Source organism: Podarcis vaucheri (assembly GCF_965113315.1).
Source record: "Podarcis vaucheri genome assembly, chromosome: 14".
Taxonomy (NCBI): domain Eukaryota; kingdom Metazoa; phylum Chordata; class Lepidosauria; order Squamata; family Lacertidae; genus Podarcis; species Podarcis vaucheri.
The window spans coordinates 29564826-29583491 of record NC_138752.1 but is presented as its reverse complement, the minus strand read 5'-3'; the positions used below and the strand labels follow the sequence as shown (position 1 = coordinate 29583491).

At 56.0% G+C, this 18666-nt stretch overlaps 1 protein-coding gene across 2 annotated transcripts; it reads right to left on the bottom strand.

Moving 5' to 3' along the window:
- Positions 1-210: 210 nt before the first annotated feature.
- STRC (stereocilin) lies at positions 211-16859 on the bottom strand. Of its 2 annotated transcripts, XM_082199486.1 has the most exons (27): positions 15959-16859; positions 14820-15854; positions 14673-14697; positions 12710-14006; positions 11893-11955; positions 11511-11627; positions 11124-11290; positions 10137-10326; positions 9586-9701; positions 8728-8860; positions 8266-8436; positions 7125-7163; positions 6501-6668; positions 6261-6404; positions 5928-5986; positions 5720-5843; positions 5498-5589; positions 4877-5015; positions 4210-4412; positions 4035-4125; positions 2823-2982; positions 2528-2697; positions 1792-1947; positions 1342-1487; positions 1009-1157; positions 461-910; positions 211-324 (listed from the first exon to the last, which is right to left on the bottom strand). In XM_082199486.1, exons 1-27 carry the CDS (start codon positions 16014-16016, stop codon positions 230-232), a joined length of 5757 nt encoding a protein of 1918 aa, XP_082055612.1. In that variant the 5' UTR covers positions 16017-16859; the 3' UTR covers positions 211-229. The 2 variants fall into 2 exon arrangements, 1 of the variants encoding a protein (XP_082055612.1); XR_014213642.1 differs by lacking the exons at positions 211-324; positions 461-910; positions 1009-1157 and adding an exon at positions 2273-2343 and having other exon boundaries at positions 1371-1487; positions 14820-16062.
- Between the last annotated feature and the right edge of the window lie 1807 nt (positions 16860-18666).

The window sequence follows — 18666 nt, the reverse complement described above, 5'->3', positions numbered from 1 at the left end:
GGGAGGAAGGGGCCCCAGGCCAGACAGGGCCAAGGCCCCTGCCCAGCATGCAGAGGACCCAGGGTTCAATCCCCAGTCAAAATTATCCTGCAGAGATGCTGCCAGTCCGTGTCAACAGTTCTGAGACAGGTGGTCACACTGGTCGCCTCGTCTGCCCCATGGTACTGGAGGCAGTGGGGGGGGCACAAGACAGTCGCAGGCACCAGTCAATCAGTGCAAAGGGGCAGCTTTATTGCAAGGCCAGGGGCCCCCCGAAAGTCAAAAGGAGGCAGCAAGATGGAAGCAGCAGCACAACAGCAGGACGAAGCCCTGAGCCACTTCTGCCTGTGGAGGAAGAAGGAGGAAGAGGAGCAAAGCTTCACTGGAGGGGCCAGGGGCAGCACAGCGCTGGGAGGTGGCATGCCAGGGGGCAGTGCCCATGGTGAGGCATGCAGGGGTCAAGGCAGGGGTGGGCACATACTCCTGTGGTCCTGGCAGGGCTCCCCTTCACATTGCGCCAGCTCCAGGGCCCATTTTTGTTTAGGGCTGAGGAGTCCGTACTGCTGGGCTGTCACGGCCGATGCCTGGGGGCTTGTCAGACTGAGCAGCTGGGCTGGGCTGAACACCACCTGAGGGGGAGCAGAGAAAGGCGAGGCAGAACCCACCAGGAGCTGCCAGCGCAAGGGGGATGATGCTCCACCCCCACCCCTTTCCGCTGGGCCCAGCCCTGGAGGGGCAGCCCCTGCCTGGCCCACATTTAGAGCCCCAGCTGAGAGGCCCGTCCCGGGCTTCCCCCTCCCCGTCCCAGACCCCCAGGACAACAAGGCACTCACTGCAAATTTGGGGGCGGGGATCAAGGCAACTGCCTCTGGGGTCAGAGCCCGAAGCTGCTCTGGGATGAGGGACGAGAGGACGATGTCCGGCAGCCCCGCTGGGAAGGAGAGAAAGAGGCCGGTGGTGCCCACCCAGGGTGTGTTGCCCCGAAAGCAAGACAGAAGCAAGGACTCCCTCCACCACACAGCCACCGACCTGCCAGCGTCCCAATCTCTGTGAAAATCCCTGGGCCCCACATAGCGACAGGCCCAAAGGCAGAGGGGGTGACCAGGAGCCAGGCCAGGGCTTCCAGTTTCTCCTCAGAGCAGCTGAGATGGAGCAACCCCAGGAAGGAGGCCGCTTTGCTGTGGGGAAGGAAGAGGGCTGTAGTCGGGGTACAGGGAGGCAGGTGGAGGCCTCTGCACCAAAACAGAAACTGGGTGTGCGTGTGTCCTGCCTGCAACCGTAGAAGGCTGGGAGCAGCAACCCCTCTAAGGTTACAGGGCTCCCAGGCCCTCTGCCAATCCCTGTGCCTTCCAGCCTCCCTACCTGAATTCCTGGCTGTTGAGCTGCCTGATCTCCGCCACCTGTAGCCCACATAGGAGGTGCCCGAGAGACACCAAGTCCAGCAGTGCCAGATTTTCTGCGCTCACCTTGTGCTGCTTTGCAAGGAGGCTGCCAACCACGGCCTGCATCTGGGTGTGCAGAGAGACAATGGGGAGGCCCTATCAGGACTGTGCCAGGCACCCGGGCAAAGCCACGTGGTTGTGGCTGGCTGGATGGCAGCTTCTGCCCAGGCTGGCTCAGAAGGCCTGAGATCACAAAAGGGGATGGAAGGTGGCATATTCCCTCTGAAGCTCAACCTGGCCACAGGGACACAGTTGTCTCCATGGATCAAATCAGAAGCTGGTATGGCTTTCGTAATTCCGGGACTTTGCCTGGAAAATCGGGACTCTTGGGAGGTATGCAGTGGGTGAGCCAGGAAAATGAGCACCTCACCTGCCTCTCTGTCCAGCCTTCTAGGCCCCCCAGCACTGACAAGGCTCCCCAGTCAGGAATCTCCAGCTCCTGTAGCTCCTCTTCGCTCAGTTGGAGGGCCAGGAAACCCAACTGCAGCATCTCCACTGCGCCCATTGCCCAGGTCGGCCCCAGAACCTGCAAGCACAGGGGGACCCTCCTAAGCCACTGTCCCTTCCTTCGCACCATGGAGACACCATCCCCCCAAAGAAAAACCTGCTCATGGATGTCCCACTCCTGAACAAGAGGGCTTCAAGGTCCAACTGCATGAAAGGCCTCCCTGTAGGCTGGACAGGCTGTCCCCCTGGGCAATCCCCCACCCGCCCCTTTGGGGCAGAGGGAGGCCCAAAATGTCCATGGGCTATTTATGGCAGGAACCGTCTTCAGCCAAGGCCCTGGGTGGCTTTCAAGGCCTGGCCTACACACTGGAAGGGACCTACTAAAGTTAATTGACAAGACTCACTTAGGTTCATTCATTCCAATGGGTCTACTCTGACGTACCCGCCAACATTTCTCCAATGAAAATAGGGACGTCTTAAGGAAAAACAGGACATTCCGGGGTCAAATCATAAACAGGGACAGCTTCTGTGCATCTGGGATGGTCCCTTGAAAATAGGGACACTTGGAGGGTCTGCTCTGAGTCAGAGTTGGCTAATACCCCGCCCCCCGGTGCCATGGGACCCTCTGGAGTCAGAATACAGTCTGGTGAAGAACTCACCTCTTTGGCTTTGCTGAGAGCAGCCTGGCGCTGATACGGACGGAGGGTGAGGTCCTGACTGATGAGGCTCAGGCAGTCATGGAACTGGTCCAGCTCCATCGCGCTGATCTGGGTGGCGCTCCAGGCCGAGGGGAAAGAGGCCCGGATGTCGGAGCAGCTGGGCACAGGTTCTGCACAGGGAGTCCGGCAGGGGTGGGGGTGGGCAATGAGCTAGCCCAAAGGGACAGGGAGGGTCCCTAACCCCTCCCCTTGGTCTGAGTGTGCTTCAGAGGCACCTCCTCAGACAGAAGCTCACCTTCCTGGGAGCCCTCCAGGCTCCTCCTCACCAGGGCCTCTTTCTGGGCCTGCAGCCCTCCGGCTGGCCCTTGAGGGTCACACAGCCGGCCCTGCTCACTCTCCTCCCACAGCTTCTGGCTCTGCAGCAGCTGCTCCACAAGGTCCTTGCTCAGCACCGCCTGGAGCAGAACAGGATGGGAGAGGCAGGTCATAGAATTATGGAACTGTAGAGTTGGAAGGAACCCCAGCGATCATCTAGTCCAACTCCCTGCAATGCAGGAATCACAGCTAAGCAAGCCAGAGAGGCAGGGACACACTGACATAGCAGAGCCCATCTGTGGGGCTCCTTTCCCCACTTCACCCCCTCAACCCACCCCCTCCTCAAACAATCAGATGATGAGACAATAGGAAGCCCTTTCATGCAATGTCTGACAATTCTTAAAAAATAATAATTATGCACTTGACATATGCAACATGTGATAATTCTTATAAAGAACTACTTGCCAAGTAGTGCATGAGCAAAGGTCCAGAGGGTAGGGATCGGGGCAGATCTATTATAAACTAATGAAACTTAAGCTTCAGGGGCCCCTAATCCCAGAGGGGCCCCAGAGTGATTTTAGTTCACATGGCTTACAATTTTGGGTGTAGTAGACCCAATTTGCATGACTAAAATTGATTATTATTTTTTGTTGGATATAATTCAACGATCCCAAAATTTGAGAATCAACAGCACAGATGTTGTAAAGGTGAACTGTTGCAGTAACTTGAAAATTATAAGGCATAGGAAAATTTTATTTACACCAATGACTTTGACGTGTGAGATGATCGAGGACAGCAATTTTAATCAAAAACTGAGACGTGGTATTTATTATTATTAATAATAATTTTAAGTGATCTGCTGTGGAACAATCCCACTGAAGAAGGTAACAGAGGTTACCCAGACCTCATTCCAGGTTGTGAAGGGGCCCTCATAACATTCCAAGCTTCAGGGCCCCCCAAATGTAGGTCCACCACTGGTGAGGATGCCACTGGAGGTCAGCCCTGGCTGCTGGGTGGAGCCTCCATGTCCAGAGGCAGTCCTCGGCTGATTGCTGGATGGGGATGAGGGTGGGGAGAACATACCCACCACGGCCACACTTTGCAATCAGAGCTATTTGGCAGTGAGACAGAATGCTGAAGGACACTCCAGCACAGGAGATAGACATGGATACAGACCCTCACCCTGCCTCACCTCGGGGATTCGCTGGGTGCTCTCCGGAGGGAGCCTGAACACCAAATGCCCCAGCTGCTCCAGCTCCACTTGGCTCCAGTGCTCTGGGTCCCTGTAGTGGTGAAACAGTGAGGTGGTCATGTAGGCAAGCCGAGGCCTTGAGCTCAGCCAGAGTCCAAAAAGGCACCTTCCTCACCCCAAAGCACCATCTGCCATCAGCAGCTGCCCAAGCACTTCCGCAACACCATTATCAAGGCAGGTCTCCCGTAGCTCATCCAGGTGCTGGAGCAGATTTGCAGGATTGGCATGGACCAGGTTGTCGGGCTCCAGGAAGCCCACCAAAGGGCCAAGCAAGCTCAATATCTCCACTGAGATGTCTGCCTCCCCTTGGGACCTTTGCTGAAATACAGAGGGGAGGGAGATGGGTGGGTGGCTCCCACTGGTCCCAGCCAGGAGTGGTGGTGCTGCAAGGAATTTGGCCTGGGAAGGGTAACTTTGCTGCCGCCCCATCCCTGAGCCCAAGGACAGGGTGCCTGAAGACACAGCACTCCATCAGAGCTCACTGTTGCATTTTGGCATAGAAAGAGAGGGAGCGGAGTGTGCCCCAAGGAATTTCCCTCACTGCACCCTTCCCTGTGGTCCTCCTGCACCTGGAAAGGATGGAATGTGTCCCAGGTGAGCCTCCGGTTGTTGGCTCATTTTGGACCTCACACTATAACTATTGTCCCCATTTCACAGATCCCAAGCAAACCAATAAACCCACAGCAGAGCTGGTGGTGGTGGTGGGGAGGTGGAGAAGTGCACTGGGTTCCAGCTGTGCCACTCTGGCTCTCAAAACTGGTCGCTGCTCCTCTCCCCCTTACCAGTAGTGCCTGCAAACTGTGCCGGGCGAGGGCGGCCCGTCGAGGGGGTGGCAAGACCAGCAGGTTGTGTGGGTGGCTCCTTACATAGTCCAAGATCAGCAGGAAGGACTTGCCAGGAAGCTTGTCCAGCAGGTGAGTCCTGGCCAGGAAGGAACACCTCACTTCAGCAGCAAGAAGCAGACCAGGCAAGGCAGGGGAGGCAGGTAGGAGCGCTGGATGTTGATCTGGCCTAGTAGCACAGAATCAAGGGGGTGAAAGGAACACGCCCCCTCCCCCCACCTCAGTCAATACAGGAAACCCACTGCCTCGTGAGGCAGCCTGCTGCACTGCTGAAAAGCCTGAAGACTCAGGAAGGTCTTCCTATAGGTTCCTCAGTCTCTAAAGCCTTTTCCGTGGCAGATATTTGAATATGGCTCTCTCTCCTCTCGCCAAAACATATACAGCACCTTTGATGTCTTTCTTAGCCACTAGGGGGAGCTTCCATGCAGCCAAGAGGTCTGGTGCCCATCAAATCCTTGGTCACCAAGGAGGCAGCACAAGAGGTTTGCCGCCACCTACCTAACCGGGTGTGTTGAGTGGGAGGGAGGACAGGCACTCGGGGTAGGGAAGCAGGTCACCTACGGCAAGTCCATGAGGAACTGGGGTCCCAGCCCCAGCAACTCTGTAGTAGAGAGGCTGGGTCTCCTCTGGATCTCCTCCCAGATGCATCCTTTCTGGAAGCAAAGGCACAGCTTGACATTAATTGAGGAGGGGGGCATTATGTGCCCAGGCCCATTGCTCTGCACCCGGTGAGCCCATTCCCTGCTTCCATCCAGGGTAGGCCTCTCCCCAATGCCTTCTTACCAGGCTCCAGGGCAGGTGGAGGTCTTGGCTGTAGAGAGCTTCCAGAACAGCCAGAAAATCTGCCCCAGCTTCAAAGGTCTGCAGAGCGGTGCAGGATAGTCCCATGGCCAGGTGTCCCAGTGCCCTGCCATGGGGAGAGAGTTCAGCCATCGCCACCCATGACATCCCGTTAGCAGAGGAGGGGAGAAGGAGGGGAGTTGGCTCTCACCAGATCAGGTCCCCCGTCATGTTGGCACTGGCTTCAATGCTCTGCCAAAGGAACTGGGCCTGAGAAAGAGGAACATAAAAAGAAGCTAGGAAGCTGCCTTGTGCCAAGCCAGACTGTGGGTCCATCTAGGTCAGCATTGTCAGCATGAACTGACAGCAGCTCTCCAGGCTTTCAGGCAGGGAACAATTCCCAGGTTCCCCTAGAGATGCTGGTAGGTGCTGAGCCTATGGCTGTCTGCATGCTCTACCCCTGGGCTATGGAGACACCACAGGGAGTAAACGGCACCCTTTGCTTTGGCCTCCCATCGCCCTGCCCAGCACTCTTCTCCCATACCTGCTGTGGGGACCAAGGTGCCTTCCGGTGCCAGCTGCTCCTCCCCAGCAGGGCCTGGGTGTCCACCTGCAGGAGCTTGAGGGGGACAGCAGGCAGGAGGCAGTCCAGGTGGGCACTGAGGACAGGAGACTCTGGGCCATGCCTCTGGGACAGGCACAAGAAGGGGACATGCGGTTAGGGTGGCTGAAGCCATTTGAGGGCACCACCCCCACCCGAATCCCTGTGGGCCTCACCAGATACCTGCAGAGCTTGAAGCAGACCTGCCTTTTGAGCTCCTGAGAGATGGGGCAGAGTGGGGCCCACACATGCACAGCCTCTGGCCAAGACAGCAGCCACAGCCACCTCCAGAGATTGGGGACCCAGGCCTGCGAGGAGGGAGCAGAGAGGCTCAGCCCCACTCAGTGTCACCTGCAGAGACAGAAGGCAGGGTGGGAGGGAGGCCACAGATCCATCACTGGCAACCGAGGGGTGGAGTGGTGGTACTGGTGGGGCTTTGGATCCCCTGCCCAACAGTATCAGCAGACAGGGAGATGCTTTGCTTTCCATTTTGGATTGAACAAGCATGTCTGTAGCTTGCAGATTTACAAAACGGTTATAATAGAGGCAAGATTCCCAGGGAACTCCTCCCGTCCCAGACTAGACTTTATTTCTCACTAGGTCTTTTCAGCTCTTCTTTCCTGAAGAATAGTGAGGTGGCAGGTGAGGTGGCAGATTCTCCAAGCCAAGCTGGGGTCTGCCGTCTTCAGAGCTGTGGGCCTACCAACTGCTGACCTGTCCCTGCTGTCTGGACCAGGTCAAACAAGGAGGTCTCTGCCCCAGACCTCCACATCCACCTTTGAGCTTCACCTTCTGGGTGATACTCACATTCTCCATCCGCAGGGCCTGCGAGAGCAGCAGGAGAGCCTGAAGGGAAGAAGGATCTCTCAGTGTGGCAGCACCTCCACTTTGGAACTCATTGCCTATTGATACCTGGCAGGCTCCTTCCTTGTGCTATATTTTCAGTGCCTGCTAAAAACATTCTTATTTATATAAGCCCACCCAGATGCTGAGAAAGTTGATTGAGTTTTAGGCTGGATCTACATCGACCTTTTAAACATTCTTAAATATACGTAATGTTCTGTAACGTTTAATGCAGTTTCCCATGGCTGGTGGCTCGCTGCTCTGCAGTGCCCTCTGGTGTCACACTTTAATAAGACATTTTTAATGTTATAAAGCATGAGGATAGATCCGCCCCTAAATCTGCTTTCAGGTTTTTTTTGCTGTTGTAACTTTTTGAAAGTTTAAACTGATTGTTGCTAATTTTTCTTATTGATAGCCATTGTTTTATATTTAGAAGGTGGCTTTAAAAAACCCCAACAAATAAGGAAGCTGCCTGAGCATAAGGAAGTGGAAGCCCTAGCCCATCCCCATGACAGGGAGTTGGTGGGACTGACCTAGTCAGGCCAGCGGCGTAGCGTGAGTTGTCAGCACCCGGGGCAACACAAGTAATTTGCGCCCCCTAACCCGGGGCAAGACAAGTAACTTGCGCCCCCCCCTAACCCCTAACCTGCAAGTTGCCGCTGGCGCTGGCGCCCAAACGACGCCGCTTGCCCGGAGGAGGAGGGGGGCAGAGAGGCGAGGAAAATGCAACGGCCCAGCAGCTGCAGCAGCACCGGCGGAGGCGGGGCTGTGAGGAGGGGCTGCCTGGCGCGTCCTCCGCGGCGAGCGCTGAGAGCCACTGCCTGCCGGGCGCCTTCAGCCTGGACGCGCGCACAGCTCGGCGGTTCCGCGAGACATGCGGCTCCGCTACAGCCTGCGCCTGAGGCTCTTCGGCGACTCCGGAGGCAGCGAGCGCGCCCCCCCCCCAGATGTTGCGGCCGGTGCGGCCGGCACCCCTGGCACCCCCCACGCTACGCCACTGAGGCAGGCTGCTGCTGCCCCCAGCTCTGGAGAGGAATGGCTCAAATTTGCCTAACACCAACCCACCCCCACAGCAGATGCAGGGCATACCCTCAAGATGACTCACCTGGGCACGGCTAAGCTGTGCTGCTTGCAGCTCTGGGAGGATAGCCCCTACCTGGGACTCTGACAGGCCCCGCAGGAACTCCACCCCCATGGCTGGCACAAGACCCCGCCAGGATTGCAGCTCGTGGGAGCCCACTGAGGAAGGCAGGAGCTCTGCCAGGGCATGGGCCAGCTGGAAGAAGGAGGAGGAGAAGGAGATAATGGCAATGGCAAGTCAGATGAGGTGGTGGCCTAACCAGGGGAAGGAGCCAGCTTTGGTAAAGGAGGCTTCAGTCCTGGAGCAGAGGAGGGTTCTGCAGGTTTGCTTCCAGTTGGGAGAGCATCACCAGAGCTGGATCTCTATGAAGAGTAGCTTGCCCCCAGAAGAAGACTGAAGGACAGTGGGGAGAAAAGTCCTCAGCAGCACTGGCTCTAGGCTAGGCTCTGCTGTGCCCCAGAGAGCCTGGTCCTCTTCACCACTCACCTGCCCATGAGGGTCCACCACCCCTCTGGCCACACACTCCAGGAGGTGCTTCTCAATCGGCCCCCACAGATCTTGCAAGGGGGAGATCAGACGCAAGTCCCCGATGCTGAGGAAGCAGGTGAGAGCCCCGAGCCTGTGAGGGTGGGGGAGGGGGCACAGGCAGAAGGGGGCTGTTGGTACTTGCTCACTTGGTGCTAGCCACACCCCATGTAGGCCTGCCTGCGGATTTGGACCACAAACTCTGATGCTTCTGGCCGGTTTTTGCTCCAGATACGCAAAAGGTGATGCTCCTCCCCCTCTGAATAACTTCTGCTCTTTCAAGAAAGGTCCAGTTCATAGGAATCAAGTTGGGGAGAGTTCCTGTCGCCATTAGCTCCTGCTTTTGGGCTTCCCACTGGGGCATCTGGCTGGCCACTGTGAGATGAGGATGATGGACCAGATGGACCCCTTCGGCCTGACCCAGCTGCTGCTGCAGGGCCCTTCTGAAGTTCACATGTTCTGTACACCCCATGTGTCCATAGACTTTGAAAGAGAACCATGTGGACAAATAGCCTTCCATCTGGGGTTCCTCAACTCCTGCTGCCATGACACATCTTTGCCAGGAAATACTTTGGGGACATAACTCCTGTCTGATCTAGCAACAATGATGTCCCTGGGGTCACCTTTGGCTTGTCTCTTGAATGAAGCATGCCTTGCTCTCCCTTGGACCCAAAGCCATGTGAAGTGCTGCCTTGGGAGGAAATCTCTTCCCCTGTGAACTCCTGCCTTGAACAGCTGCACCCAACAATAAGTGGGATACCCTGGGACACAAAATCACCCACGTCAGTTTGCTCCCAAGCCTGCCTCCCTACTGCTCACCTGCACATCTGCTCCTCAGTGCTCTCATGGCTCCTGTTGAGCAAACTACGTGCTACATGGCGCCCTTGAGCCAGGCCCAGCTCAGCCTCCTGCCAGCCATTTACCAAGCTCTGGATCTGGAGGGACACACCAACATTTAAGCGTTGTTTGACAGTGGAATGGACTGCCTTGGAAGGTGGTGGACTCTCCTTCCGTGCAGGTTTTAAAGCAGAGGTCAGATGGCCATTTGGCATGGATTCTTTAGCTGTGATTCCTGCATTGCAGGGGTTGGACAACATGACCAACCTTCTAACTCTACAATTCTATTATTTTATGGAAGCACCATCCCTGGCATAAGTGGGTACTCTGGGGCATGCTAACCCCCCCCCCCTGGAGTTCCAGAGGGTGCACCACCAGCTTCCAGTCCTGTGGGGAAGAGGCTGGAGGCAGGGACTGCACCTTCTCACAAAGGGTTTATCCCCACAGAGGCAGCAGAGAGCTTGCCCAGCTTTCCAGGGGCAACTGAAGGACACCCATCCCGGCTGCTCTCAGCCTCTGCACCCTGGTCCCACCTGCTGTGGTGTTAGCTGAAGGAAGTGGCCCAGTGGCAGGTGAGGAAGCAGAGGCTGGAGGCTGTGAAGAAACTCCAGGGGCCAGGAAGGGACTTCGCCTAGGAGGTGCTCGGCCTGCAGGAGGCGCTGCACTAGGGCCCGTTTTTGTGCCAGCGTCATCTGGGCACTTTGGCTGCTAATGATGGCCAAGCTGAGGGTTGGAGAGAAGAAAGAGGCCACGTTAGCAAGAGAAGTTCCCTCACCCCCTCACCTGAGAAAACTACAGGCACACAGACAGCATGCTAAGTGAAGGACCACCTGGCCCAATGCCAGGCATGAGGCCAGCGGGGTGGGCACAGCCTAGGAAGACCAACATAAGCAGGTGAAATGAGAGGGCCTGGACCCTCCTTGCAGTAAGAGGGACTGGTTGTGGCTATTCAGAAGTGACAGAAAGGACATTCTATTCTGACCACCCCTCCACAAGAGGTCCAGAGGGTAGCAACATGAGAACAGGCCTTTCCTGCAGTGGCTCCCCATTTGTGGAATGCTCTCCCCAGGAAGACTCACCTAGCACCATCATCATTTATCTTTAGGCACCAGGCAAAAACTTTCCTCTATAACCAGGCATTTGGCCTTGAGCTCTCTGTGACCTTTTAGAAGTAGGTGGGATGTTTCTAATGTATTTCTCCTTCCTCTTGGTTTTAATGTATCTATGTGGGATTTATTGTCTATCTGCTGGGTAGTAAGTCACTTTGGGTTGCCCTGGGCGTGATAAAGCGACTGACAAATTTAATAAATAAATGCTCAGGCACCATCTTTCCTGAAGGTTTCCTGCCACGAGACTGAAAGTGGGTTTGGAGACTAAGCCCACCTTAATTAGGACCTGGAGGTAAACTCAGAGGGGTTCAACTGGGCAGGGAGGACCTGAGGGCTCTGGAGGTGGTTTGGGGAAAGACACCCCAGGAAGGCTTGGGCCAAGCCATGAAGGTGCCTGGGGGGACCACTCACACGCTATCGTTGGCCAGCAGGGCGGGTGGCAAGCGCAGGATGTCCGAGGCAGCCATGAAAGGGACAAAGTGAGAGAGGTGGAGGAAGAGTTGTGGGGATGGCTGAGGGAACTTGCTCAGGAGCTGGGCAGCCAGTGACTCCACCGCCCGCTTGTCCCACGGAGGCACCTGGTGGAGGGAAGCAGAGGGAAAGGGGGTTGGAGGGGTTCACAGGGCAGCTGTCCTCCACCTGGGACTCTCCAGGCACTGAGGTCTAGAGCTGCCAACCAGGACCTACATTAAACAAATACCCCCCTTTCCATATGGAGCCTGGTGGGCATGTCAAGGCTCCACAGGTGCACAGGTGCTGCACCCCTAATCAAGGCCAGCCCTTCTGCCACAGACCTACCTTCATCTGCAGGTGATCCCAGGAACGGTGCAGCAGGGCCAGGAACCTCTGGATGGTCTCACCTTCCGCTGACCACAGCAGCCTCTGGACAACCTTATGGGGCATCTGCAGGTATTCCTGGAAAAGTGGGAGGGAGAGGAGGAGGCAAGGCAGCAACAGCAGTGCCACTCCCTTCCCTGCCCCACTGGAGCTGCCACAAGGGAGCCTGAAAGATGGTGCAGGGAGGCGCCTTGGACAGGAAGGAGGGGAAAGGGGGAGAGGTCAGCCTTGGGGTTGAAGGAGGAGAGGTGCAGCTTTGCTCCAGGGACCAGTATTGGGCCAAGGAAGAAGTCAAGTGGCTTCAGGACCAACAGGACTGGAGACTGGGATGGAGGGAAGGTACCTGCATGAAGAACTCCAGAGCTGAGATGTTCTCCTCCCTCTCCAGCAGATTCCAGAGCAAAGGCTGCAAGGAGGAGAGAGAAGAACTGGGTCAGGCCAAAAGGGGTTTCTCTAGGCCAGCATCCTGTTCACACAGTAGCCACCCAGATGCCCCAAGGGGAAACCCACAAGCTGGACCTGAGCACAAGAGCCCTCTCTCCTCCTGCAGTTTCCAGAAACTGGGATTCAGAAGCATCATTGCCTTAGTCCTTGTGGCCAGTAGCCATCAACAGGCCTCTCCTCCCATGAACTGGCCTAATGCTCTTTTAAAGCCATCTAGGTTGGTAGGTGAGAGTGAGACAGGTGGCTATAAGTGTGTAAGATGTACCATGGAGAAAAGTGTTAAACCTTGTTTTCCATTGTATGCTGAACAGAGAAGCAGAGTGCTTGATATAGTTTGCAGCGATTGTATGTGGTCCACTAAATGTTCCCTCAATGGGGAAAAATAAGTACATTTTAGTATTTCTTGATGATTTTTCAGGGGGTTGGGCTAGGTGACCCTTCAGATTTTTTACAATTCTATGATTCTGTGAAACTGTCCTGGAAGAGGAAGGGACTGAACCCGTGATCTGGCTCACATGAGAAATGAATGGTAATAACTAAACAATATATCCTCTCCTCATGTCTAAATCCATTCATGCAGCCCAGAGGGTAGACCCCCTTCTTGGGCTCCCCCAGTGTGTTCCCCTAGGGCGGGGACACATTCCTATCAGGCATTCCCCATGTGGCTATTGGCAGTAGCCTCCCAACCCTCCTCCTGTCCCCAGAGCATCACCCACCCCAAAGCAGTTAAGCAGGTCTTCCTTGGTGGCTGGATCCAGCTCGCCTTCCTGCAGGAACTGGCTCACATCCTCCAGGATGCTCAGGGAGAAGTTGTCTTGGAGAGAAGTCCCAAAGGAGCTGTTGTGCAGGAGGCTGGAGAGCAGGAGAGCCTGGCCCAGCTGCTGCCTGGCTCCCTCTTGCCCCACTTCGCCAAGGGCAGGAGAAGCCAGCAGGAAGTCCAGCAGCCGCAACAGGTAGCCGGCACTGGGAGCCCACTGGGAAGAGGAGTGGGGAGGCTCTTTGCACCGGGCCAACTGGGATACCAGTGCTGTCAGGAAGGCTGGTGCATCCTGGCAGAGCTGCGGGGGCAGTGGCAGCACCCCTGGGAGCCATGGAAGGGAGCAGCTCCTATCCTGCTCAACAGCCAAGCAGTGAACCCGCACCCAGGGGTGGGCCAGCTGCAGGGCTTCCAGTAGGGACTTGTTGCTGCACACAAGCTCCTGGAAGCTCTGCAGGTGGGCATCCCCACACTGAGCTAGGAAGCTAGTGTTATGCAGCGCTTGGGGGCTCCAGGCCCTGGCGCCACACCCTGCTGCTTCCATGCTCTGGCGCAGAGAGGCATTCAGCCCAGCCCCTTGGGCCAGCGGGCTGTGGCAGAGGGTGCCCAGCCACTGCCTGGTGGCATCAAAGACTTCCTGCAGGCTGCTGCTGCAGAGGTTTTGGGTCCAGAGGGTCTGGTTCTCCAGGGAGAGGCAGGTCCAGAAGTCTTCCTGGCCCAGCAGAGGCCTGCTCAGAGCCTCTGAGCAACGGCTGGGTCGGAAGGGCATGGAGAGGTTGGCACAGAGATCCTCCACCAGCTCCTGGTGGGGCCCAAGGTGCAAGAGGACAGAGGCATTGCCACACACTGTGCTGTTGAACTGCTGGGGGAAGTACTCCTTGCAGGCTCGTATCCAGACCGGGTCGCCCTCGATGGAGGAGAAGTACCAGGTGGTGCTGGAACATAAGGCCTCCAGGTCCGGCGGGGGCCGGTGGGGCTCTTTGGAGCCGTTGAAGAGGGTGCAATACAAGTAGATGGTGAAGTTGGAGATTCCTGGCAAACCGGGGATGCTCTCGTTGCAGGCGGCCTCCAGGACTTCTGCCTGGGAAGGGGGCTCAGCAAATGCTCTCCGGGGGGCTGGAGGGAGGGTCTCGCTCACCCTGTGCCCTCCCCCAGCAGGCAGCAAGCAACTGGGCACCGCGGGAGGCCATGGGAAGGAGGCCCTGGAGGCCAATTCCACACGCAGGGTGTCCCAGCTGATGTTGTGTCTGATTCCCCTGCGAACAGCAGAGAACAGGGTCCACCACTTACCAGGCACAAGATGACTCAGTGCCATACCAGAGGTCACTCAGTGGCGACCAGCAGAGCAAGCCAGCAGCCGCCGCCACCACCATAATAATAATAATAATAATAATAATAATAATAATAATAATAATAATAATAATTTATTATTTATACCCCGCCCATCTGGCTGAGTTTCCCCAGCCACTCTGGGCGGCTCCCAATTGAGTCTTAAAACCAATACAGCATTAAATCTTTAAAAACTTCCCTAAACATGCTCCCAGGGTCCTGCCACAAATGGCCCTCTGCCCAGGTCACTGCCCTGGCAGCACTACCACCCTTTCTGAATGTAACTCTATGCCATGTCATACCCCATGGCCTTGCTACCCTTTGCCCAAGGAACAACGAAACTCAGCCCAAGAGTAACAACAAGAACAGCATCACCACCACCCGGGCCAGGGAAAGGAGGCTGGTCACCCCCTTCCAGGACATTTAAGAAGGGCCTGTTGCATCAAGAGAAAGATCCAACATCCTGCTCTCACAATGGCCAACCAGATGCCTGTGAGAAACCAGTAATCAAGATTCGAACACAAAAGCAACACTCTCCCCCACCTGCGGCTTCCAGCAGCTGGTATTCAGAAGCTGTCCCCACAACCACTTACCACAGCAGCAGCTGCTGCAGGCTTCCTAGGGACAGAGAAGAGGAGTAGTTAGGGATGTGGCCCCCTAGGAGGCCTTGCCCATCTCTCCCTCCCTTTGTGCCCTCCCTACCATGGCTTGCAGCCCAACTCATTCACCCACCCACCTACCTACAGAGCACTTCCCATCTGGGTCAGGCTGGGGTACCCCCACTGCCTCTGAAGCCTCAGCTGCCAGCAGGCCTGTCACATGCAAGACCCTCCTTCGGAAGCTGGTGATGAGGGTGGGGCCTGCCCTTTGCCACAGTGTCTGCCTCAGCTCCTCCAGTGTCTCCCACAAGATGTTGCCCTCGGAGCCTCCTGCCAGTTCCTGCACTTTCCTGTCTGTGCCTGGCTGCTCTGTCCGGTAGAGGGTCTTTGGGAGGCTGGGGGCACTGCGATTGCCAGGGAGCAGCTCTCGGGGGGTTGCGGGCACCAGGCCAAGGGGCTTCAGCTGGCCATCAGTGGGGGTGAAGCCTGCTGGGTGAATGTGCAGGATGGCTGTCCAGCCAGTGCCCTCAAAGAGCCGGAGTAATTGCCCCAGCCAACTGGCATTCGCTTGGCACCCACTCTGCCCTGTTGGGGGGCAAAGGGACCCCTGTGGGCCAAGCAACCCGGAGAGGACGGCCTGGCCCAGGGCTTCCATCAGGCTGCTGAGAACCTCCCAGCCCTGCTGCCCATGGAGGTGCTGAGGGGGGTCCTGGGCCCAACTGAGGAGAAGGCTCAGCAAGTCCTGGGCAAAGCTCAGCCACCCATCCCAATGCCAGCTGCCTCGCCGCCAGGAAAAGAGGATGTCCTGGAGGAGCCGGCGTCCAGAGGCTGCTGGTGAGAGCGGCTTCTTGGTGTTGGGTGGTGGCAGCAGCAGTGGCAGCAGGAGGCTCTCCCAGGACTCCGGGGCTTCCTGCTCCTCCTCGCCCTGGAGGTACAGAGAGATGTTGCGGAGGAAGCTGGACAGGCGGGATTCAGGGCTCCGGGTCTGGGGAGAGGGAGGCTGCCTGCCCCACAGGGACTCCAGGCTGAGGAGAAGGGGGTGCATGTGCTGCTGATGTGCCGAGCCTGGGCTAGGCCTGGGAGAAATAGAGCCCCCTTGGCGCTGCTCTCCAGGAGGTGCCAATAGCCCTGCCAAACCCTGTCGCAGGTTTCTGCTTGGCTCCCCCGCTGCCCCTGCTGGGAGAAAGGGGACAGGGGTCACCAGCCATGGCCAAATGCAGGAGGCCACTTGCATGCCTACACACAGACCCTCAACTCCCCTCCCTGCTACGCCCCTGTACCTGGCAGAGGATGTGTCAGCAAGAAGAGCCCCCAGAGGCCCCAGAAGAAAGGGGCCATGCTGGCACCCGTCCCATGCGCACAGCGGCTGGGCCCAGGGAAAAGGCGGCTGCTCCGAGAGGCTTGAAATAGGAGCTGACACTGGAGATGCGGTGCTGGTCCTGCAGAGCCGATCCCTTTCTGCCATCCAGAGCATTAGTTACATCCAGGAAGGAAAGGAGCCCAGCCTGACATGCAGGAGAGGGGGGTCCAGCCACAGGGGCAACAAAACCCCCACAGGCTGGCAAGGAGCTAGGTCTCCCTACCCTTGGACCCTAGAGGGAAGTCGCCCATGCTGGGGGGTGGAGCCCTGCCATCTGCCCTGTACCCACAAAGGTGCCCTGTTGAGACAAGGAGGCTCTGCAATCCCATTGCCTGGCTGGGAATGAGACCCGTCTGCCAACCTGATCAGCTGCTCCATGTGGAATTGGGGAGAGAGGATGCACCATCTTGCCCTTTGCATAAGAGGGCAGAATGCTGCCTGTCTGCTCTGGCATATAAGCTGCCCCAGCCCCTGGATCTGCTTCCTGCTTCCTCAGATATCTCTTTCTACTTCTTAGGCAGCAACTCTGCCCCCCTTCCATGCTATGACAAACTATGGAGTCCTTCAAGATGAGGAGGCCTAGAGGCCATTGGGGCGCTCTCTTTGATAAACCCAGAAAGTAACAGTGGGAATCGAGATGCTTCAAGGGTGCCAGGCTGTGAGATCAGAGCTATAGGATCCTTCATGCCCACAAGTGTGAGCCCAGGCGTCTGCTGTTTCTAGAGGTCTATGGGAAGTGACCCGAACCTTCTGGTGCACAGAAGCCCCACAGGAAGCCCAAACACCACACAGAAGGAGCTCCACGAAACCAATGTGCCTGTTTAGCTTGCCAAGTGCAGCTACCCTGCCCTCTCCTTCCCTCCCTGGTAACCTGAGGCTGGCCCCACCATCCTGACACATCAAGGGGAACAATGGGGGCTTGATCCATTATTGATGCCTTGGGTATGCAAGCAGTATGGGGCCTGTCACTCGAGGAGGAGGAGGAGGAGGAGGAGGAGGAGGGAGACAGGCAAAGTTGCCTGTGATCTAGAGAAAGAGGAAGAAGCTGGAACTTCGTCTCCTGAGCTCCAAGGCCCTGTGCTGATTCAGAGTCAGCCAAAGGCCAGTCATCCCAGAGACCAGTGCTAGTTCCAGCCCCTTGGGAATCCCCTTTAGAAGGCAGCTCAGCTCTGCAGAAAGCCCCTCGTCCCATGTGGGTGTCAACTCCCAGACCCCTTGAGCATGGGCATAACCAAGGGGAGGTAGGGGTAAGATGCTCCCCTAAATCAAGTAAATCAATAAAAATACTTAACTAATGGAGGTTCTGCTCTCCCCCCCCATGAAGCCTGCCCCCCCCCCACATAAATCCTGGTTATGTCCATGCCCCTAAGAAGGACTCACCTTTTCTACTCTGTCTAGCTTTAGGGGAAGCTGCTCCAAATGCCAGGAATCCAAATCAGCAATGCCCTCAAGCACATGTGCCACTTTCTGTAAAAAAAATACTCCATCTCCATTATGTATGTTATAAACATTGCATACTGCTTAGTAGGACAAATCTAAGCAGCTTACATTTGAAAACCATAAAAATGCAAACTACAGCATTCAAAGAGAGTCCTTAAAAACCCAGGAAAAAATATGCATCCTACAAAACCAATCAGTGTGCAAAGCAAATAAATTGAAGAGTTGGAATCTGGGAAAACTAGAGTAAACATACATGTTTTTAAGAAGCATTTAAGGGTCATGGCTGTCTCCACTTCTCCACCTCACGAGTTGTGCAGACAGTGGGGGTTATCAGGAGAAAGCCTGTTTCCATGGTGTCAGCAATATGCCCCTCACAGAGCAGCCAGCAGGTCTCTTCAGAAGAACTTGAAAACTGACTCAGGTGATACATGCCCTGCCCTCTGAGTAGTGGGCTGGAGGGGGGGGTTATTTAACACAGTTGGTGCCCTGTGATTGGGTGCAGAGTTTGTCTATTGTGATGGCCTGGGCATGGAGTGGGCAGAGGTGGGTCCAGTACTTAGTTGTGTTTGCTTTCTGTTGTGTTCAATCATTGGTTGGGGGGGGGCAAATTCAGAAGTGCAGGGTCCCTTCATGATCATGACAGTCATGCCCCTTCCAAGATTAGAAAATAATCCTACGATTATGCAGTAATGAGGAATGCATTGCAACAACCAGTGCAGATTTCCATGTGTTGCTTCCCAGATAAATCTACTATTTTCTGTGCACGTACATGGGAAAATGCCTTGAAGTACTTCAGTACATTCCTTTGGTGTGTTTTAAGTTGTGCTTCCTGTGAAGTTCCCTTGCACATAACAGAACTTGCAGCCTGTTCTCTTGAAATGGAAGCCTGGTTTGTCTTTTCAGTGTTCCTCTGCCCTTGACTTTGGAGCACACAGTAGCTGAAAAGCTCCCCTTTGGAGCTGAAGGGGCAGCTCTAGGAGGCTGAAGATGGCAGCTACTCTGCTGCAGAAATAGGAAAGGATCTCTGACTCCAACCCCAGACCAATACACCACTGCTCAATGGGTGCCTTTTAACATATGCCACCCACTCTGATGTGGGAAAGAAACCTGAATGGAGATTTAAGTGGCATAAGATTTTTTATCAGCAGAGTTGCACTGCAGCATTGTAGTGGCATAGCTTGTTTGGGA